Here is a 22033-nt window from a genome sequence, read left to right on the forward strand (position 1 = left end):
CATAACTCGTAATAAGATGTACTTGACGATACACTGCCGACTCTAGTCAAAGTCTTTACGTACACGCAGTGCCGCCGTGGCCCAAGTGCGAATTCCTCAATACGCTCAGCTTCCGTGATATTTTGATTTGCATGGCTATCGTCATTTTTCGATTTTCGAGCACGATGAAGCGGGCTCGGGCCGAAGGAGACGCAGACAAAGCCCACCGCCAGTACAAACACCTGAAAGGCGCCCAACTTCCTGCCGAGATCCAAGCAAAACCGCAGATTATGAAGCGCATCGACGAGTTTGCCATGTCAACCGAAGCTGCGGCTCTGCAGGCTGCCGCCGCTAACGACATCGACTGGCTGCGCAAGCTCCTACCCCACCTCCGTCACAAGATGGCCGACGTGGCGCGTGCAATCATCAAAACTGCAGCAACGCATGGATTTTGGGAAGTTTTCAACCTTGTGGATACCTGGTGGGCGCCTGAGGACGAGGAAGGAAAGGAGGAAAAGTTCAGGACTGGATGCGGCGACTCGCTGGCCAAGGCGATCGAAGGCGGCCACCTCGCAATTACTCGCGATCTTCTGGAAGGCTATGATTGCGACTACTCCGCCGGACTTGACTTGGCTCTGAAGTTGGGAAGGGACCACGCTGCTGCGGAGATTTATCAGTCCGTTGACGACCCATACATGGTCGGTCATCTTCGATGGGCTGCCAGGCACGGAAGTATGCGAGTGCTCAAGGACGTGTACGATGCTTGTTGGGAGGAGAGCCTTCCTGAGGCAATGGGTATTGCAGCTTCCCACGGACATTTCGAGATCGTCAAGTTTTTATTCGAGAAATGCAGACACCAACTGCTCGAAGTCGAGAATGATCGTGACGTTTATAAAAGACCACTTGCATGTGCGATCATGCATGGCCAAGTGGAGATCGCGAAGTATTTGTACGCAAACGGCGGATATGCAGATTACCCCCTTGATGAGTTGAAGGTGGTTGTGGCTGCTCGTGGGCCACTGGAACTTGTCGAACTATTCCACAAGGACGGGAGGCGTTCGAATATGCTGCTGGTGGGGGGAAAGTGGACATTATGGTGTTTCTACAGGCACATGGAGGCTGCACCACTACTTCTTTTGATAAGACTTTCATGAATGCGGCAATTAATGGCAAGATCGACGCCATGGAGTATCTGTAGAGTTCAAGATGTCTACTGCTTTTACCAATTAAGCGTTCGTTGCCGCGGCTCGTGATGGTTGTCTCGATTCTGTGAAGTTCTTGGACGGGAAGGAGCCCCTTTCGCACGACATTATAATCGAGGCATTTGAAAGCGCAGCTACTAACACTATCGCGGGGGCTGTCGTTGGCGGGCGAGTTGACGCGATGGAGTTCTTGTACGGAAACGGCTGCATTACATCGGAGAAGATCAGCCAAGTTTTTCTTGCAGCAGTGCGTCGATGTGATCAAGTACCTGTATGCCAAAGCGCCTGTGTCTCCGTCTGTGATTGACGAGGCGTTTGAGAGAGCAGCAGTTCAGCACAGTGCCAGTGTACTCAAGTTCTTGCTCCAGACCGGCGCTGTTTCTCCCACGGCAGTCGAAAAGTATTTTCTAAACACTGTTCATTATGGACGCATCTATGATGTTGAGTTCTTGTTCGAATGCGGATGCGTCTCGCAAAATCTGCTGGAACAAGCGTTTGTGCGCAAGCGCGTCAGCGGACGGATGGAAGTCTTGTTACGACAATATCTGAAAAAGAAATAACGAAAAGGAGAAGACTTTTCATAAATCTCTGGAATATGCCAATGCCAAAATCGACTAGGCGCGCGCCACTTGTACTTGCGCGAGAAGATTCATGATCGATCATCCACCTACTGCAATACCCCCCCGTAAATTACGCTCCGCAGTATTTACGTCATCCACACCCGACGAACAAGGTTCATGCTGATCGATGTCGGCAGACGATTGCCTTTACACTCCACGCCCACCGGGGACGTCATGCGAAGGCGTTTGGGTGATTACGGTGGGGGAAGTTTATGAAGTCCGAGTTTATGAAGGCGAAGTTTATGAAGTCGAAGATTGGGGAATACAAAAAGCAAGAGAAACAGCGGGAACATGTAGCAGTCAGTCTGGAAGCTACTACGTAGTATGCAATCACTTCGCAATTTGCGCTTCAATCCGCATCGTCTTGCCGAACTCAGCCAGCCTTCTCGCAAAACATGTCCGGAGCCAACAACTTCTACCGCAGTAACAATGCGCCATCCCAGCCGATCACGTTCCAGAACCAGTTCAAAATGACTATTGCCGCCAACCTCTTCGTCCCCCAGGATTTCGACACCGGCGTCCGTGCGCCTGCCATCGTCGTTGGTCACCCGATGGGTGCTGTGAAGGAGCAGAGCGCCAACCTCTACGCCAACAAGCTGGCCGAGCAGGGCTTCGTCACTGTGTCGGTCGACCTCTCATTCTGGGGTGGCAGCGAAGGCGAGCCTCGCAACGCCGTTTTGCCGGATATGTACGTGGAGACTTTCAGCGCTGCCGTCGACTACCTCACGTTGCAGGACTTCGTCGACCCGGAGCGCATCGGCGCGCTAGGTATCTGCGGCAGTGGATCCTTTGCCATCGGTGCGGCCAAGATCGACTCGCGTATCAAGGCAGTTGCAACTGTGAGCATGTATGACATGGGGGCCGCATGCCGCAATGGTTTGAGGAAGACACAGAGTGTCGAGCAACGCAAGGCCGCCATCGCTTCTGCGACGCAACAACGCTCAGTTGAGGCTGCCGGCGGAGAGGCTCAGTACACTAGCGGCACTGTGCACGAGCTTACGGCTGACACTCCTGATATCCAACGCGAGTTCTACGACTTCTACCGCACGTCGCGTGGCGAGTACACGCCTCCCGGATCGACGCGGGCCTTGACTACGCACTCGACACTGTCGAGTATTGTGCGGTTCGTGAACTTCTACCCGTTCAACGACATCGACACGATCTCGCCACGTCCGGTGCTGTTTGTGTCTGGTGACCTGTCTCACTCTCGCGAGTTCAGCGAGGATGCGTACGCTTCTGCCGCTGAGCCCAAGGAGCTGTACTGGGTACCGGGTGCCGGTCACGTCGATCTGTACGACCGCACGGGCCTCATTCCTTTCGCCAAGTTCACGGAGTTCTTCCAGAGCGGTCTCGCCCTGGACAACACGGCTGCCGAGTAGACGCCCGATTCTTGCGACCACATCTGAACTTCTCGAATTTGCCAGGTGTGACTGACTAGAAAAGATGGTAGTACATCGGACAACTAGGTAGCAATAGCTACTGCTACTCAACCGAGCAACCAATCAACAACAAATACATGATTCGTCTTCATCTACTCACTAATCGGGCACTCACACAGTTTATACGCGGACTGTGAGGCTGGTTAGGGAGCGGCTCTGATTGAAGCAACACTGATATCCATGTCGACGGACCTACACTACCAATGGACAGGCTCGTAGTGTTGCCCGACAGCAACACTGATCGTTTCCCACAAATAGTTTACCTGTATCTCTCGTAGCAGAATATTTGGTTTACCAATGTTACAGTAGTGGACACGCGTCACCACGACAGCGATGCAGGCACTCTGCATGGCTCAACGCGGCCAAGCCGCCCATGTACAATGCCGCCCCGAGATTCCGCCGCTTGGAGACACGGACTCGGCAAGCGCGTGATGGTTTACGCGCCACGTGCAACAGCGGGGGGAGAGGGGGCTCTACGATATCTACGCGCGCTGCGCGTAGATAGCACTGTAAGACACTAGTCTATTACTGTAGTAGTTGGTAGGACACTTGTCTCGGTGTCTTGGGGAAAATATATGTGGTTGCAACGCTCGCATACGCAACACCCGCCTTATCTGCGTGTGTTAGCGATCGATGAATGCGCGCAGTGAGGCTCACGCCCATTAACCTAACTGAGATGTTGCGCTGTTGGCTGGAGGCGCATTATAAGCGCGTACGACTGCTTCAAAAGAATCGCATTCAACACGCATCGCTGACTAGGACCTAACGAAACGCACTGGGAAGGCGTTTGCTCCCGCATAGTACACGCATGTATATAAGTACCACAGAAGGACATGCACACATTAGAATAAGGTTAAGCAGGAGGCCGCTGCAGACGGTCGCACATCAGGGAGGGCACGAGCGCGCAACCCGGTAGATTCTGATAATATTATTATGAGCTGTTGCGAGCCAGTCGCTCCAAATTGGAGCGACTGGCTCGCAACCTCCAAACGTGAAATTCACGCCTGGGAAATTTACATTAGCGATGTGACCTTTTTTACGTAGTAAAATTACGGTTGTAGTGGTGCTGGTGGACCTGGTTGTCAGTGTTGCTTTAATGACTTCCTTAGGGAGCGATATCTTTCCGTAATTGTTTACAAAACGCCAAATTACGACGAAGTAGCGCTTGGTTTCAGCGATTTACTTATAAAGATCAATCATAAAAATAGGTGGAAGTGGTTGCCGGTTCGGCAGCGGCAGCTGAGATGAACGGTCGAACGAGTGATGAAGCCTCGAAAGTAAAAAGAGCTTCACGTCAGGCTTGATCATAAGAGCATTTACCAGCGTGTTAGAGAACAAATGTCTCCCCGAAGCTATCAATGGCATTACTGGAGACCAAGCTCGAGTACTGGAGTATTTGTACGACAAAGGGTGTATTCCTTCGGAGACAGTCGAAGGTCCGTGGCAGTGCTGGAGCAATCAAGTTCTTGTACAGCACTGGGTTAATCTGGTCGGAAATGGTTGAAGACGCGTTGCAAACTGCCGTGCGCGATAACACTGCAGACGCCGTTGCTGCTGTGATCTCAACTGGTGATATATCGGTAGAGGTGGTCGAGAATGTTTTACTGAAAGCCGTCGATAGGGATGACGTCTACGCTGTAAAGGGTTTGGCCCAGTGTGGGTGCAATTTACGTGGCGCTCTTAAAAAGTCATGGCTTCCACATTATCGTCGAAGTAAAGTGGGGCTTTTCTTCAGACAGAACGGGGATACCATCGAGATGACCCAGAGTAGCGTCCACTTGGCTTCAAGCAACAACACCTCTGACCACGGTCTGCTATTCCCATGGAAGCTCCGGGTGCTACCTAGCATTATGAGGCTCATCAACGAGTTCACAGTATCAACCGAAGCGGAGGTGATGGAGGCAGCTACAACTGGAAATACGGACGTGCTATTGACACTTCTACCTCAATTCTCTGATCAAGTAGGTGTCGGACTCGCTGTACACGGGGTTCTTGAAGTCGCAGCAGTTCATGGACATCGCGATTCGATCCACGTGGTCCATCGCTGGTGGGTTTGTGGTGGTAGGAGGCAAAAGAGGAAGATCGAATGCGGTATTGCCGGCTTTCTTGCGCTGGTACGAAAACTCCGAGGGGTCTCAGGCAATCAAGAAATTGTTCCGCCCTAGAGCCACGGCTGCGCTCGAAGAAGCTACCTGTCGGGCCAGCTAGGAGACATCGAGCTCATATGCAGACATGCTCCAGTTACCAGGCGCTTGCTTTGGGCAGCGGAGTATGGTCATCTTCAAGTGATTAAACTTGTTTTCCCAAGGCCAGACTTCGACGTGCAAGACCAGATTTACTTTCTGCACGTATCAATGCTTCTAGCGTCCGAGCATGGCCATTTCGGCATTGTAAAGTTCTTGAATGAGCGTTGTGGAGATGGTATATTTCAATATGGCGAGAATGTTGACCATGCTGCTTGTCCGCTGTTAGTTGCGATTCAAGGAAGATCGATGGAGACCGCAAACTATTTGTTTGCGAACAAAAAATTCAAGGTATCATCGTTTACGCAAGCCTTCCTTTCTGCTGACTCGCTCGGATCTCTGGATCTTGTAAAGAAGCTGTACGATTACGGGAAATTCAGCGCAACTTTACTCGGTGATGCTTTTGTTGGTGCTGCTGAAAATGGACAGTTGGATATCGTGGAATTCCTGCAGTCTAAAGGACATATTGACGACGAACAAATTGGCAAGGTACTCGAAGCTGCTGCAGGTTGCGGTAAATTCGACGCGGTGAGGTACCTTTATGCCCTTCAGGGATTTAAACCATCGCCTGTTTGGGTTGGAAAGGCTTTCACAGCTGCAGCAAGTGGAGGCCATCTCGACGTGGTAAAATTACTGGATACGAAGGAGTATATTCCACCTGCGACGATTGTTAAAGCCTTTGGGGAAGCAGCCAAGGACGGCGGCCAACCATCTTCGTACATTGCAGACCCCGTTGATGTACTGAAGTTCCTGTACGCAACAGGCTGCATCACCACTGCGGAAGTGTACAAAGTGATCCCAGCAGCAGCGGCACGCTGCTGTGTGGACGTCATGCAGTTTTTGTATGCCAGAGGGACGGTTCCGTCAATGGTTTCCGATATCGCGTTCGCCGTTGCGGTTCAAGCAAACTGTGCTGCGGTAGTCAGTTTTCTCTGCAAGACCGAGACCATTTATGCCTTGGCAATCGAAGACGAGTTTCTGAGAGCGGCCAAGACGGGCGACATTTACATGCTAAATGCAATTGTGGAGTCTGGCTGCGTTCCTCAAGCGCTGGTACGAAAGGCATCCCGAAAGGTCTACGGAACCAGAGTTGAGCAATTCCTGCGTCAGCGAAAGATCTAATTAATACCACACGAGTTGGCTGGCGGACCTATCAACATTATTAAAATTTACTTCGAAGTATTTGCTAAGAAACCTGGGTAACGACATATCAAACGTGACAAGAATGTTTACATCCCTTTATTCTTTGACATGTTAGATAGGTTGAAGAATGTGTAACAAGTCATGCTTTCAATAGCTTCATAACTGCGCCTTGAAGCATGCAGGAGACCATACCTCATGATCTCCGGCTCATGAAAGTATATAGTTCAGTAGTGCTGCAACCACTGCAAAGTTAAAAATCGGCTGTTGTTGTAATTATGAGGATTCAAAAATCCTGACAAAAGCAGCCATAACATTCAGTTACCCAGCGGTTTATGTGCTCAAGCATTGATGACCACAATCGCCACCCGAGCCCGTCTCAAGTTGAGACTCTCAACAAGCACCTGACTTCGCAGGTAGATCCGGACTGGTGCCTTAAAAACACCGGTTCAAGTAATATTTTCCGTTGTTTGTGACATCTGCATCATGGGAATGCAAAACGATAAATTTGCTCATGTGATACGTGTACGTGGTACATGTATTGCAATCTTAACTTATAGAGCCGTGCTTGTATTTATATATGTATCTGTATTCCCCGCTCAGTACTACAGTACACTCGTGGCGGGTGCTGCCGCTCAAGTTCCTACCACGGAGTGCAATGGCCCCTACGCCCGAACCGTTCCCCCGCCAGGAGCTATCGTCGTCGACATCACCGGCACGTACAACGAGAGCTACCAAAGCTTGGCGGAGGGTCTGATGTACCTGCCCAACACGACGGAGCAGCACACGCTCTTCCTGTTCCCCGGCGTCTACCAGGAGCAAGTGGTGATCCCCAAGCTGGCGGGTCCTTTGGTGATCCAGGGCTACACGTGCGACACCATGGCGTACGCCGAGAACAAGGGCTAAAGCACGGAGAAGCTCGGATTTTATCATGTAGTTTTGATTCTAGGTTTGATTCTAAGTTAATTTATCTTAAATGTGCCTAGCAGTTCTACCCGAGGTTCTTTGGTTAGAGCATCCTTAAATTTCAGCAGTTGGTGCTTTTGTCTTTGTTCGGGTTTGCTACCAAGTTCCGAAACCATACTGCCAACTATCTCAAGCCCTTACGCGAGCATGTACTGGTCACTCGCTATGCCTTAGCTATCTTGCAATAATATGCAGCCAACGTCAAGGCTTGAATGCGGCGGTAACGGTACGTATGCACGTGCAGAATGGTTGAAACGAGCACGTGCAGAATGGTTGAAACGAGACCAGCATCGTTTGAAGACTTCAACGACACCCACGACTTTAAATTGAAGTCGTGGGTGTTCGTGGGTGTCGTTCCATGACTTGAACGTGGCGACACCGATGTAACATCGTTGAACATACATGTACTGCAAACACAACTGTAGTTATGTTTGGAGTCATGGTCGAGCGACATCCAATCGATCGTGTCACGCGAATGTCGACCCTAAAAGACTCAAGCAACACGCCGCTGGGTAATATATTATCCAAGCGTTTATTAAGGTACGTTCCGATACGTTAATGATCCGTTCGTTTATAACCGATAGCGGAGCATGCATTTTTATAATGATTTGCACCTGCAGTCGTATCGCCCTAACAACTCTGGATAAAATCCAGAGAATAACCGAGTCGCAAATTTATTAATAAATGATACATATATATATATATATATTGCCGACGAAGGTTCAAGGGAACGGGGTGGGGTAGTTTTTCCTTGCAAAACAAACTCACTGCTACCTAACTTTTGATTTTTGGTTTCTTGACACGAAATTGATTGGCTTCCTCATAGATCGACTCCATGAAACACGCCCGCGATCCCCGCTGCGTTCAACGCCCATGCAAGCGGTTGAAGGGCGCCCAGTTCCCGCGCCAATCCGGGACCTGCCGCACGTGATGAAGCTCATCGACATCTACACAATGTCAGCCACTGAGGCGTTGATAGAAGCCGCTGCGACGAACCAAGTCGAGTGGCTCGACAAACTGCTGGATCTACCGGAGCTCGATGGCGAATGGGACGAAACGGCGGCACTCGCCACTGAAGTTGCCGCTGCACACGGCCACTGCGACGTCATTTCAGTCGTTCACGCACATGTGCATCAGCAGGCTCGAACGGTTCATGCCGAAGGCCATCGCTGGTGGGCACGTGACTGCGTTCAAGCTGTTACTGGATCTCTATGGAAACACTGAATGGCTGCCGGGCTTATTGAGTCAGGCAGTGAAAAACGGGCAACAAGAGATTGTCGACATTATTTGCAAAGGAGACGAGTGCCGTGAAACGCTGGAGTGGGCAGCAAAGAACGGGGACCTTTACGTGATGAAGCGCATTCTAAAGTACCACCAATCTGTTGACGAGATAGTGGTCAGCCTTACGCTGCAGAGGGCGTCTGCAGCCGGACACTTGGAAATTGCCGAGCTTTTGGTTGGGAATTATGAAGGACAGGCACTCGACGTACGGTTCGCACTTGCCGATGCGGTTACAGAAGGTCACGTGGAGATTGCCAAATACTTGTACGCCAAGAAGGGGTTCGACGCTGACTTTTTTAATGCGATGTTTGTAAGAGCAGCGGGTCTACGCTCACTTGAGACGGTCCAGTTCCTTTTCGACAAAGCAAAAATACACGCTCAGTCCTTTCGCGAAGCCTTCAGATTCGCGGCAACTGGTGGTCAGGTGGAGATCTTGAAGTTTCTGATGTCCAAGCTTGGCTGGTGTATCGACGCTTCATGTCCGGGTAAAGCTTTCGTGAAAGCGGCGAAGCGGGATCATTCAGAGATCCTGAAGCTCTTGTACACAATTGAAGGATGCCAAGTTTCGGCTCGAGTACTCGAAACTGCGTTCAGTGCAGCAGCTGCACGCGGAAATCTGGGAGTGATCAAGTTCCTGGATAGCAGAAACCTCTTTTCGCCCGACTTTCGTGAACGCGGCCACAGAGTGCAAGGTGAAGTGTGCAGCTATTGGCGATCAAGTTGGCGTATTGAAGTTCTTGTATGCCAAAGGATGCATCGATTCAGAGTTGATCAACCACATTTTCCCTGCAGCTTCAGCGCGATGCTACGTTGAAGCGGTGGAGTTTCTGTTCGAGAAGGGCAGCATGTCAGCCGATCTGGTGGAAGCCGCATTTTTAAACGCTCTTCATGAAAACAGCGCTGATGTTATCGGGTTTCTTTACAAGACTGGGTTTGTCGCCCAAAGGCGGGCAAAGAGGGTATTCTAGGTGCAGCCAGTCGTGGAGATGCTTATGTTTTGGAAGGCTTGCTTAGTTGTGGCTGCACTACCACTCGGGCTGTGCTGGACAGTGCACTGGGTATGTGCTCTTCGATAAGGATCCACCGACTAACCGACTACTAGCTCGTGCTTACAAGTTGTTGACATCGGAGGAAGGCTAGAGATCTGTCGTATGTGTCGGTTAAGTATCCCATACCGCAAAGCATACCGATGGTATCGAGAATTTTTACGTGTGGAGATTGACAAGTCTTGGCGAGCGACGAGAAATCTCGTGGGAATTTCAGTAGCACCGCCATTTCTCGCATCTCAGCTTAATAGCCATGGGCCGCACCCGAGCATTCGACTCACTCCTGACCACGCGTCTACAGGGTGCTGGGTTCCCTTGCAAGATCGAAGCCCTCCCCCATGTGATGAAGCTCATCGACATCTTTGCCATGTCGACGAACGAGGCATTGATTGAAGCCGCCGCTACGAACCAAGTCGAGTGGCTCAACACACTGATAACCCAACCAGGACTCTCTACCAACGGGTATGACGTCGAAACACTGGCCTCTGAAGTAGCTGCAGCTCACGGCCATTGTGCCGTAATCTACTACATTTACGAGAGACGGTCGCAAAGGGGCGTAGACAACAGTGGGTTCAAGTCTGCACGCTTCATGTTCAAGGCGATCGCAGGTCCGCGTTTCAGCTCTTACAGCTTCTTTATGGGGGTTCCCGTCCATTGTCGGATCTGCTGGGGCACGCAGTCAAGTGTGGCCAGCAAAAAATAGTCGAATTGCTGTGCAAAACGGAAAACTACAGGCAAACACTCGACTGGGCAGCGCAGACGGGAAATCTCCAAGTGATGAAGTGCATTTTAAATTGCAACAAGACCGCAAAAGGCGACATGCACGCACTCAATTAAGCTATGGAGATAGCGGCAGCTGCTCGACAGTTCAAAATGGTCAAGTTTTTGAATGAGAAGTGTGATCTGGGTGCCCAGCTACGAGACCTGCACTTTGCTCTTGGAAAGACAGTTTAGCGAGGCCGCGTGGATATCGCCAAGTACTCGTACACGAAGAACGGGTGTGATGCTCTTTATCTCAATCGAATCTTTGTAGAGGCAGCTGGCGTTGGGTTACTGGAGATGGTCAAGCCGTTCTACAATGAAGATAAATTGAGGGCTGATTCACTCAGCGACGCCTTGGTGTCCGCAGCAGCTAGAGGTCACCTGGAGATCGTGAACCTCCTTCAATCCAAGCCTGACTATAATGTGGACGCTATGGGTCTGGGCAAGGCTTTCGTGAAAGCAGCAAGGAGAAGTCAATTGCAGGTTCTGGAGCTTTTGTATGCAATTGAAGGGTACCAAGTTTCAGCTGAAGTACTGGAGACTGCATTCCTTGCAGCAGTTAACCTTGGAAACCTGGAAGTGGTGAAATTCCTCGATAGCAAAATATTTGTTTCCCCGGATTTCTACGTTAAAGCCTTTTTGAGTGCGGCTGTGGAGTGCAACACCACGTATGTGACTGTTGGCAACCAAGTCGGCGTGTTGCAGTTCCTGTATGCCAAAGGATGCGTCCGTCCTGAGTTGATCAGCCACATTTTCCCTAAAGCCGCAGCTTGTAGCTCTCTCGAAGGGGTGGAGTTTCTATACAAGAAGGGCTGTATATCGCCCGATCTCGTTGACGCAGCATTTGAGAAAGCGGTCCTTGAAAATAGCGCTGATGTGGTCGAATTTCTCTACAAGACCGGCTTCGTCAGAACTGAGTCGGTCGAAGGAGCGTTTTTGATCGCAGCAGAACGTGGTGATGTGTATATCTTGGAATGTCTGATCGAATGCGGCTGCACCTGTCGGGCTGTGCTGAAAGAAAGTCTGAAAAGCTGCTCGTCGGTCATGACACGTAGGCTTTTGTTGCGTGCTTACAAGTCACTCGCACCATAGGAAGACCAGCACAGGTGCTATTCGGTTGTCATTGCCAGTCTGATTTCCTGATCGGCCAACAAAACCTTTGATACATGACACGTTATGTTGGTGTTTTCGCAAAAATATATAGCACGTTTGAGGTAGATTTTGGATCTAGCGCCGCTTTTGTCGGACGGGGCAGCTTGGACGTCTACCTGTGGGCCAAGGTTTGTCTCGATTTTGATTCTACTCCAGATAAATATATTCCAGAATAATCAGCACTCGCAGCTCGCTACAGAAGCAACAACCGAGCGAAAAACACACCGAACTGGATGGGACGGCATACTTCACCTGACCAGACAACATGCGCTACGAAGGACAGGTAGAACGATCCCTTCTTCAATACATCCCCTGTTCAATTGTCAACAATTTCGGATCTTCTGGATGGTCGAGCATTTTTTCGATCCAGAGAGGTGAGGACGCTGAATTATGTACCACATCGCACGGGGGGATTAGAATCTCAACCACTTTGGTGGCCTAACGATCGTGGCTGATCATTGGTTGGGCTACGCTAGTTGTCCTAGCGAAAGGAATGAGTAACAGCCTTTCCTCGCTGCCCAACAAGCTCCACCAGCTACAAAATGCTTCATCGCGACGGCTGAGCAATGTATCACGCGATGGGTTTGACAGCCATGGGTGTCCTTTGTATGATCTGGGAAAGAATGACACCAGTACGACTAGGGTGCGTTCGAAATCGACTAATTTTCAGGGTCTCCGTATCAAGACGAATCAAGTGGCATCAAAGTGCTGCTCCATCGTCTTGGTTTTTGCCTTGCGAGTTGAAGCGAGTACTTCCTGCAATACCCAGTTGTTCTCTCTCGCCAATCTGTATACAACCCACCCTTCTCCTTTCTGAGTGTATCCATATAGCAGAGCACTCGAGTCCCTCATGATTAGAGTCTGGATTCGTGGACATCATGATGCGATGGCAACTTTGGAGGCAAACGTTTTGTACTACAGTATTATTGTCTGGATTTGATGTCCACGCACTGGTTCCCGCTGCCCAGGCGATGATCAAGCAATACCTGGTCGCTGATATCCTCCTACTTGTAAGGTTGCATCCTACAAGGCTTCCTAGCAAAGCAACCCAGTACACCTTTGTGCGGCCTACTTCGTACCAACGTGCAATCAAATCCGAAAGTCGCAATATATATATAGAAATTTGCAATACAAATTTTGCGACTTTCGGATTTGATTGCACGTTGGTACGAAGTCCGCACAAAGGTGTATAGTATGCTCTTAGTTGACTACAGATGGAGCGCTGGGAACGACCGTGATTTGGATCGATGCGGCAACTTGCTGTTGGGCCTCGTGGCGATTCCTGACGCGTTCGCGCGCACGATCCGCAAGCATCTTGAGCTTCTTGGTGACGAAGGCCTTGGCTGCAACGGCTTGAAGACGCGACTGCTGGGCCTTGGAGCTCCAGACGTCCACGATGTCGTGGACATACACGTCGCTCTCGTCCTCTATCGGTTCCTGGATGAGTTCCTCTACGATATCTTCCAAAGTTACGATGCCCTCGAACACGACGTGCGGCGGAATGGGCTGGTTGCTGCGCCAGCACGAGGCCACGAGCTCAACTTCCTTCGTGACCAGCGCGATGTGCGAGCGACCCTTCTGGAACTCGTTCAGCATCGAGTAGCACGACCCACTGGGCGACACCAGAATGGGCTTACGGAGCACCAGGTCCCTAATCTGACGCGCGTCGTCCGGGTTCAGCACAATGAGCTTCTTGACGAACAGCAAGCCCACAATGTTGGACTTGCGAGTCTCGTACACCGGGATACGACTGTGGCCCGAGGCCAGAATGTCCGCCATAGTATCACGATCGAGCTTGGTATCCATCTCGAGCATGTAGATCTGGTTCATGGCCAGCATCACCTCCGCCACGGTCTTGGAGGACAAATCCAGAGCGCCATGGATAATGGTGACCTCATCCACATTCAGCTTGGTGCCCGTTGCCATGGCCTGTTGACGGCGACGCTTGCGTTGGTTTGGCGTCTCGACTTGGACGTCCACGTCGATCTCCGTCTCCGGCTCGGGCTTCAACAGCGGCTGCTTACGTAGCGTGCTAGGCGACATGAGCACACTACTGTGCGCGCTGCTGGTGCTGGAGGACTCCATCTCGTAGTCGCAGAGGCGCGACTCGACGAAGCTCTGGCGCATGGCCTCGCTCTCCCTCTGGAGCGCCACGAGCGCCTTGAGCTCGTTTCGCTTGTACTGCGCGGCGTCGTGGTCCGCGCCGATCCACCAGTCCAGCAGCTTGCTGATGGGGTACGCGACGGGGAAGACCACGGCCATGAGCACCTTGACGCCGGGCGTGAGCGCCGCGGCGATGCGCAGCTGGGTTGGGGCCCGTGAAGATGGCGGACGGGATGATCTCGCCGAACATGAGCACGCACGTGACCGACAGGACGATGGACACGCCCTCGGGCACGAGCTTGTCGAGGAAAATGGGCAGCGCCTCGTTGGCGCTGGCGTTCACGATGAGCAGCGTGACGAGCAGCAGGTGGTGGCGCTCCAGCACGGGGCGCACCTTGCGCGCGCACTGCTTCTCCAGCTCCGAGCCCTCCATCTCGAGGATGCGCACGTTGAGCATGTCGAGCGACACGAGGCCCATGGTCAGGCCGGCCATCAGGCCCGCCGCGCACACGAGCAGCAGGCAGACGCAGAGGTAGGTCCAGAACGACGCGGGGTCACATGACGGCGACAGGTACTCGCATGCTTCGGCGGTCATAAGCGGGAGGGGCAGGGAGGGGCTTGAGAGCAGGCGCGGGGTTGCTGCTTGGACACTTGGGCGGTCGGAAGCCACTTGCGCTCGAGGCGGCGAATTGGAAAGTGAGACCAACTCGCCTTGATACTGGGGCCCCCTGTCTCAAGAAGGGATTAAATCGGACTTAGTGGAGAAGGGCGGAAATTGCCGCATGCTAGAAGGCTGTCCACGCTGGAAGAGAATGGTGGTGGCTTGGGTGAGTCAACCTCTCCGTATGGCGACTGGATGTGATGTAGTATCGCGGCGATATTTCAATTATCTAACGTTGTTGCTCTGCTTGCTTTTTATATTGGTGGGGAATCTGCTGGAGCACGGGGCGCTGATGAGTGTACGGTACCTAGAGGTCTCGATGGCTCATGGTGCTACCGTCGACAGAGTATCCGTCACGATGGTCGCGGAGCCCTTCAACGTGGGCAACGCCGTTATGTGAAAGTACGTGAAAGTACATGAAAGTACTTGTGCACGACGTGACGCGGTTGCTGTTGATATGGTCGGTGTTTACTGTACAGTTTACTAACGTTTTACTAACTTGCTTGTTAGTCGATGCGGTTGTCACATGAAAACTCGCTTGAATGGCGCTTGAAGCCATTGTAGCTGACAGCATTACTGTATACTATAGTATGAAAGAACTCGTGGCCACAATAATGTATACAGCTTCATCTTTCAAATACCAAAACTAGTAAAGGGAATACCTTGGTGCCCTAGATGTATGCCAAGTAACCTACCGGTAGCTATCCTTCCGCGACAACGACTTGTAAGCGCGTGATAACATCTTTATCATGCTGCTAGGTGCGTAAAACGTCTTTGACGCATCTTTCAGAAGAGCTCGAATGGTAAACCCGCAGCGTAGCAAGTATTGCAAAACGTCCAGATCCTCAGTATCGGCTGCATCCATCAGACCCCTCACAACCGACCTTGGGCTCACAATTCCGGTCTTGTAAAGAAACTCGAGGATATCAACGCTATTCACACCAAGCGCGTTTAGAAATGCTTCGTCGACAACGTCTGCTGACATACTGCCCCTCTTGTGCAAAAATTCCAATGCTTGAAGCGAGCTACAAGCTGCAGCTTTACGGAAAATATAGCTGATCAGCTCGGGACCGACGCATCCCTTGGCGAACAACAACTGCAACACACCGACTTGATTGTCGATGGCCTCGCACTCAACGACGTACTCGGTAGCCGCCTTCACAAAACCCTTGACGATCAAGTCTGAAGAAAAGGGATTATCGGTGTCCACGGATTTCACTTAGTGAAGGTTTCCCACTGTAGCAGCTGCAATGAATGCCGCCTCCATTTCTTGAGGCGAAACTTGGCACTCTTCCATTCTGGACAGCAATTTCAGCACCTCGACGTGGTTTCTCGTTGCCGCTTTCACGAAAGTAGTATCCAGGCAAGAAGTGTCCACACTTCGACCAGGCTTGGACTGCAAGAACTTCATGATCTCCGGGTGGCCTCTAGCTGGAGCGCATATAAAAGCTTCTCAATCTCTCTGCATCGTAAAAAAGCTTGAACATTTCCAGCGAGCCTTCCTTGGTAAGCTACTTTTGAAAAAAAATCCACCCGAGGAATTACCATCACATTCGTTGGTGGAATACAGGTACCGGGAATTTCGTTGCGAAGGGCAAATCTTGGTCTCATAATTTGGAATTTTTTTAAATAGGACAAAAGAATCTAAATCAGGAAAAATCTTTGACGTTTGCCAGCCAGATTCGACGATGCATGACGAAGCTGCCGATTTGCGACCGACAAAGCGGCTGAAGGGCGTCCAGCTCCCGCACCAGGTCCAAGACTTGCCCCACGTGATGAAGCTCATTGATGAATTTGTCATGTCAGTCTCTGAGGCGCTGGTTGCCGCTGCTGCGACGAACCAAGTCGAGTGGCTCAGCCGTCTGCTCGACCGACCAGCACTGTCTGACCAAGAGGAATGTGTAGCGTCAACGGCTACAGAAGTTGCTGCAGCCCACGGCCACTGTGATGTTATCAACTTCATGTACAGCAGCTGGGACGACCCGGATTTAACGTGGGCCAGACAGAGCTGCAAATTTTTCCTGTTCAAGGCGATCGCTGGTGGACATGTGGCTGCATACAAGCTGTTGCTCTCTTTGTACGGAGATCGACTTGTATTGCTTCCGGCGTTGGAGCAGGCAGTGACATTGGGCCAGCAAGAAATTGTATCGACCACAATTTCCGCTTTGAATGGCAAAGGTGTCCCGTTGGTGGACGCACTTTTGTTGACAGCCAAACATGGAGAGCTTAACTTGATGACTCGCGTTTTAGACACTTACCCTCATGCAGAGGTATTGGGCCCGCTGGCTGCGTATCGTGTGATGTTGGAGGCGTGCTCTCATGGATATCTCGATATGGTCCAGTTCCTGAACGAGAAATATGGTCAACGACTGTATACGCATGATGGCTATGACGCAAACACTCCAGCTGCACTTGCTATTGCCATTGCCAATAGCCACATGGACGTTGCTGAGTACTTGTACGCCAACAACGGATTCAACCCGTCCTTCATTGATCCTGTGCTGTCGAGTGCAATCGACGCTGGCCAGCTCGGATTGGTTAAAAGGTTCTTCGACGACGGACTACTCAATGGGTCAGAGTCAGTACTCGGGAAGGCTTTTGTTTGTGCTGCCGGAAGTGGGCAGCTTGCAATCACCAAGTTCCTGAAATCGAAATCCACGTTCGGTATTAGCGATTTCTTTTTTACCGAAGCTATCATGAAAGCGGTATGGTCGGGGTCCTTGGAAACTGTGGAGTTCCTGTATCCAGCTGATGATCACCTGATGTATCCAGGTTTTCTCGATATAGTGTTCACGTCTGCTGCTTCTTCGGGACAACTCGAAATTGTGCGATTCTTGGACTCGAAAAGGCAGGTCTCTCCCGATCTAATGCTTAAAACTTTCATGGAGACGACATGGAACTGGGTTTTAGATGGCAAGACCATCCCCGATCAAGTGGGTGTCTTGGAATTTTTATACACTAAGGCCGGCGTCGCGCATGAGATGATCAGCTACGCTTTCATGGACGCTGTACGCGGCAGCAGTGTCGAAGTGGTCAAGTTCTTGTACGAGAAGGGTGATATTTCGGCAGATTTGGTTGACGAAGCATTCCGTTGTGCTACATGTGAAATCAGCGCTGATGTCGTTGAATTCCTCTACAAGACTGGCGGTGTCAGTTCCGAGTCGGTTGGGTGCGTCTTCTGGAACGCTGTTGCTGATGATGACGTTTACGTGCTGGATTGCCTTTTCAAGTGTGGATGCATCCCTCAAACATGGGTTGAAGACGTCTTACTGCATCATATTTCAACATGCAGTAGCAGAGTGAAGCAATTCTTTCACATGAAGCACAGGCGATAAGAGAGCAACTAACATGTAAATTTGAGGGGACCGAAAAATGGCATACCTTTTGTCATGATTTAATTTGCGATTTGTCGATGTGCACCCGTACAAGCTGCTGAAGGCTGTACAACTTGCCTGGATAAGGCTTTCGTGAAAGTATAAAAAAAGATATTTTAGAAGGCCTGAAGTGGTTGTCTGGGGATTGAAAAATCCTACTCGAATGATTGCTGTTGCGAAAGTTGGCTACCTGAACATGGTCAACGTTTTGGCGAAAAATCGTTGAATTTATTGATCGAGGCTTTAATGGCTGAGTACACTGTTAAATGATAATCACAACGGAGTAGCACCTGTGCTTAGTCTTCCTAAGGCGCGAGTGATTTGTAAGTACGCAACAAAAGCCTACGTGTCATGATCGACGAGCAGCTTTTCTGACTTTGTTTCAGCACATTCCGACTGCTACAGCCGCATTCGATCAGACATTCTGTAGTGTATTCCAGGTTTCACCTTGGTATCACCGCAGTCATGGACCCGATAGCGTGTCGCTGCTAGCGACGGTGAACCCACGTGAGCCACAGGTAAGGGTTCGCCACTTCCTGGCCAGTCAGACTTCACAGTGTCTGTACCTGGTATGCGGTACGATTCTACATACCAGGAACTTGTATGGCCAACTGCATACTTCTCTTCGTGTCCAGAGGCCGTTGGACACGGACCCAGTTCACTTTGAGATCTATCTCACTCATGTATTTGCCTCGAAAGGCATACACACTAGATCAATACACTAGGCTCAACTTCCCAGCGGATCGCCATCCGCCCTGCCGTGTGTTGGTTCTTCCCTGATGTGATGTCTTCCCCGGGATTCACTACACATTCCAAGATATACACATCACCACGTTCTGCTGCGATCAAAAACGCTCCTTCGACCGACTCAGTTCTGACGAAGCCGGTCTTGTAGAGAAATTTGACCACATCAGCGCTATTTTCAAGGACCGCTTTCTCAAATGCTGCGTCAACGAGATCGGGCGATATACAGCCCTTCTTGTATAGAAACTCCACCCCTTCGAGAGAGCTGCAAGCTGCGGCTTTAGGGAAAATGTGGCTGATCAACTCAGGACGGACGCATCCTTTGGCATACAGGAACTGCAACACGCCGACTTGGTTGCCAACAGCCCCATACGTGGTGTTGCACTCCACAGCCGCACTCAAAATGGCTTTAACGTAGAAATCCAGGGAAACAAATATTTTGCTATCGAGGAATTTCACCACTTCGACGTTTTCGAGGGCACCTGAAATCTGGTCATCCTGCTCACCGGTATCAACAGAGCTTTGGGCAGGGTCGAAAATGAAGTACCGAGGTGTCGCCAAAGCAACGTTGCAAGTACAAATTGAAGTTGTAGAGCTGCGTAGGCTAGTTGTTGTGGCGCTTGGTCAGGTGAAGGAATATATGGAGGATATACCCACCGCGCTAGAAGAAGCATTATTACAAGTTGTACCTGTAACTTTCAACACCAGGCAGATAATCAACGAAGACACCGACCCAACGGGTAGATTTTTTTTTAATCGACACGCAGTGCTCCGCCTGACCATTCTTCGACAACTTGTCCTTGTCCACGCTTCCTTCGCCGCCGTCCAGACTTCGCCCTGAGGCTCTGTTGCCCCTGCGACGACGGCTACAGCCAGAGCCGATTCGCAGAGCACTCCCTCTCCGCCACTTGGGTCCGAACAATTCACACAAGGACCTCCACGGACAAAACGGTGATCAGCTTGCTAGCTCTGCAGCCGTCGTCGTAGGAGCAACTCTGTCAGCCCTCGAAGTCGTGGCTCCACCGAGTGAAGCAAAGCGGAACCGCGTCGCAACAGGGTTATGAGCCCAGGGGCTGCAAATAGCCGGACGTTCTTTTAGATCTCCACCCACCTAGGTTGACATGAAGTCGCAGGACTTGGTCACCAGCCAGCGGCCACCTGCAGGCCTTGGGCCATAACTCTGTAACGACGCGGTTCCGCTCTGCACCACCTAGTAAGGAAGACAAAGCCAACGCGACTTCACACCCAGCTTGCAGATATTAGAGTGAGCTCCTCTTCATGCAGACCATTCGTCATGCGTGTACTTCAACTCCTTTCTCCCATTTGCTTCTTCGCCCAGACCCGTGACCTCACTGTCGCTCCTGCGACGGTCGGTCTCCACAGCATTCGCCTCAAGGCTTCACAGCCAGCTCCATGCGCGAAACAAGTCAGACCCGGTGATTGGCTCAAGCAGGTCTTCCTATCCGCTTTGCTATCATGGTGGCGACATGTGGCAGCCCAATTCGTCTGTTCAGGCTCAGTATTTGGTTCGAGTTCGCTACGCATCTCGTCGCCGTTGAGCGGAGCTCCGTCCCGTCCGCAACTCGTCGACCATGGCGCCCGAGAACGCCGCGTCCCCTTCCGAGCGCTTGCCCCGGCTCAACGTGGACGAGCACCTCGAGCCGGACCCGAAGTCGACCAAGACGTCGTCTCCCCAAAAGGACAAAGGCCAGCACCTCCAAGACGAGCCTAGCGACGACGCCACCAAACTCTCCAAGGCCCGACAGTTCCTCAATTGGGTGCAACATCTTCGCGAGACCTTCGGCACTGCGTTCCTCGTGCTCATCACGGTCGTGTACGTGGTGCAAGGCTTCTCGAGCTTCACCGCGCTGGCCGTCAACTACTTCTTCAAGGACCATCTGCACCTGCACCCGACGCAGTCGCAGCTGCTGCAGATGCTCATCAAGGTCCCGTGGAGGGTCAAGCCTGTGTACGGCATCCTGTCGGACAGTTTGCCGCTCTTTGGCTACCACCGCAAGTCCTACATGATGCTGTGCAGCGTCCTGCAGACGGCCGCATCCCTCACTATGGCGGTGCCCGACCTCGTCACGACGCCGGCCATTGCGGTGCTCATGCTCATGCTGCAGAGTCTGTCGGTGGCTGTGATCGACGTGGTGATCGACGCTAGAGTCGTGGAGATCTCGAGACTGGACCCCATCAATGGGCCGAATGATCTGCAGTCCTTGTCGTGGATAGCAACGTCACTTGGAGGAATGCTCGGCGCCTTCCTGTCTGGCCCGGCGACGGACGATTTAGGCGTGCGTGGGGTCTTTTTAACTGCTGCACTGGGTCCGATCACCACGTTGATGTTCTCCATGACTATGGAGGAGTCCAAGAGCACACTGAGCAAGCGCGACTTTGTGTCTTCAGCGTCGAAGCAGTTGAAGCAACTCAAGACTGCTATTTGCACCCCCGTGGTCTGGATGTGCGCGCTGTGGGTCTTCATCTCGCACGCCATCAGTCCTGCGTACACTCAAGTTCTGTTCTTCTTCTCGACGGACGTGCTGCACTTCACTCCGGAGTTTTTGGGCACGGTGTCGGCCATCGGGTTCATCTTCCTCATGGTGGGGACCATGCTGTACAACATGTTCTTCACCAACGTGTCGTTCCGCCGCATCTTCATGGCCGCGCAGCTCTGTCTCGCTCTGGTGTCGCTGGTGGATGTTGTACTAGTGACGCGCACCAACCTGAAGCTCGGGATTCCGGACAAGGCCTTCGTGCTGGGCGACCACGTGGTCGCAGACGTCATCGGCCGCCTCAAGACTATGCCGATCATGGTTCTGTGCGCCAAGTTGTGCCCCAGGGGCATCGAGGGCACGCTGTTCGCGCTGCTCATGTCCATCTCCAACCTCTCGTACAGTGTGAGCGAGTTCTGGGGCGCCTTCGTCTGCGACTGGATGGGGATCACGCAGGACCAGTACGAGAACCTGTGGCTGGCCATTGTGCTCCGCAGCGCGCTCAAGGTCGTGCCGATCTTCTTCCTCTTCCTGATCCCATCCACGGACCCGCAGGAGATCATCGACAAGCTGGACTTCAGTACTCCAGCGCATACGGACCAGGAAGACGATGAAGATGATGAACACTCCGGGACGATCCGAGAAGATCACGCAGTGGACACGTGCTCACCCTCGGAACAAGTCCTGCTGAAGGGCACCGCCGGCTCCGTCGTTTAACTACACTGTAGTTGGACGCTTCTTTATAAAATGAACCAAGAGTTAGGATACCATAGTGGCCACCGTCGATATCCCACACAAAACTTCACCATGATTGTACATGTAATTG

At 51.6% G+C, this 22033-nt stretch overlaps 9 protein-coding genes across 9 annotated transcripts; 8 read left to right on the top strand and 1 right to left on the bottom strand.

The window, feature by feature from the left end:
• Positions 1-164: 164 nt before the first annotated feature.
• PHYSODRAFT_333730 (hypothetical protein) lies at positions 165-1177 on the top strand (the record flags this gene model as incomplete). Its single annotated transcript, XM_009530942.1, has 2 exons — positions 165-1052; positions 1124-1177. 2 exons carry the CDS (start codon positions 165-167, stop codon positions 1175-1177), a joined length of 942 nt encoding a protein of 313 aa, XP_009529237.1.
• A 1019-nt stretch (positions 1178-2196) lies between these two features.
• On the top strand, positions 2197-3180 carry PHYSODRAFT_505316 (hypothetical protein; the record flags this gene model as incomplete). Its single annotated transcript, XM_009530943.1, has 1 exon — positions 2197-3180. One exon carries the CDS (start codon positions 2197-2199, stop codon positions 3178-3180), a length of 984 nt encoding a protein of 327 aa, XP_009529238.1.
• Positions 3181-4598: 1418 nt separating this feature from the next.
• PHYSODRAFT_301994 (hypothetical protein) lies at positions 4599-6605 on the top strand (the record flags this gene model as incomplete). The annotated part of the gene is made up of 2 exons (XM_009530944.1): positions 4599-5354; positions 5406-6605. 2 exons carry the CDS (start codon positions 4599-4601, stop codon positions 6603-6605), a joined length of 1956 nt encoding a protein of 651 aa, XP_009529239.1.
• Positions 6606-7277: 672 nt separating this feature from the next.
• Positions 7278-7523, top strand: PHYSODRAFT_443221 (hypothetical protein; the record flags this gene model as incomplete). The annotated part of the gene is made up of 1 exon (XM_009530945.1): positions 7278-7523. A coding segment is annotated over one exon (246 nt), but the record flags the coding sequence as incomplete, so codon positions are not given.
• Positions 7524-8628: 1105 nt separating this feature from the next.
• Positions 8629-9684, top strand: PHYSODRAFT_301995 (hypothetical protein; the record flags this gene model as incomplete). Its single annotated transcript, XM_009530946.1, has 1 exon — positions 8629-9684. The coding sequence occupies one exon, from the start codon at positions 8629-8631 to the stop codon at positions 9682-9684; it is 1056 nt and encodes a 351-aa protein (XP_009529241.1).
• A 1291-nt stretch (positions 9685-10975) lies between these two features.
• Positions 10976-11770, top strand: PHYSODRAFT_301996 (hypothetical protein; the record flags this gene model as incomplete). Its single annotated transcript, XM_009530947.1, has 1 exon — positions 10976-11770. The coding sequence occupies one exon, from the start codon at positions 10976-10978 to the stop codon at positions 11768-11770; it is 795 nt and encodes a 264-aa protein (XP_009529242.1).
• A 1260-nt stretch (positions 11771-13030) lies between these two features.
• PHYSODRAFT_360877 (hypothetical protein) lies at positions 13031-16005 on the bottom strand (the record flags this gene model as incomplete). The annotated part of the gene is made up of 4 exons (XM_009530948.1): positions 13031-14171; positions 14194-14661; positions 15290-15762; positions 15832-16005. The coding sequence occupies 4 exons, from the start codon at positions 16003-16005 to the stop codon at positions 13031-13033; spliced, it is 2256 nt and encodes a 751-aa protein (XP_009529243.1).
• Positions 16006-16282: 277 nt separating this feature from the next.
• Positions 16283-17929, top strand: PHYSODRAFT_333735 (hypothetical protein; the record flags this gene model as incomplete). Its single annotated transcript, XM_009530949.1, has 1 exon — positions 16283-17929. The coding sequence occupies one exon, from the start codon at positions 16283-16285 to the stop codon at positions 17927-17929; it is 1647 nt and encodes a 548-aa protein (XP_009529244.1).
• Positions 17930-20304: 2375 nt separating this feature from the next.
• Positions 20305-21924, top strand: PHYSODRAFT_505238 (hypothetical protein; the record flags this gene model as incomplete). Its single annotated transcript, XM_009530950.1, has 1 exon — positions 20305-21924. The coding sequence occupies one exon, from the start codon at positions 20305-20307 to the stop codon at positions 21922-21924; it is 1620 nt and encodes a 539-aa protein (XP_009529245.1).
• Positions 21925-22033: the final 109 nt, after the last annotated feature.

Source organism: Phytophthora sojae (assembly GCF_000149755.1).
Source record: "Phytophthora sojae unplaced genomic scaffold PHYSOscaffold_5, whole genome shotgun sequence".
Taxonomy (NCBI): domain Eukaryota; phylum Oomycota; class Peronosporomycetes; order Peronosporales; family Peronosporaceae; genus Phytophthora; species Phytophthora sojae.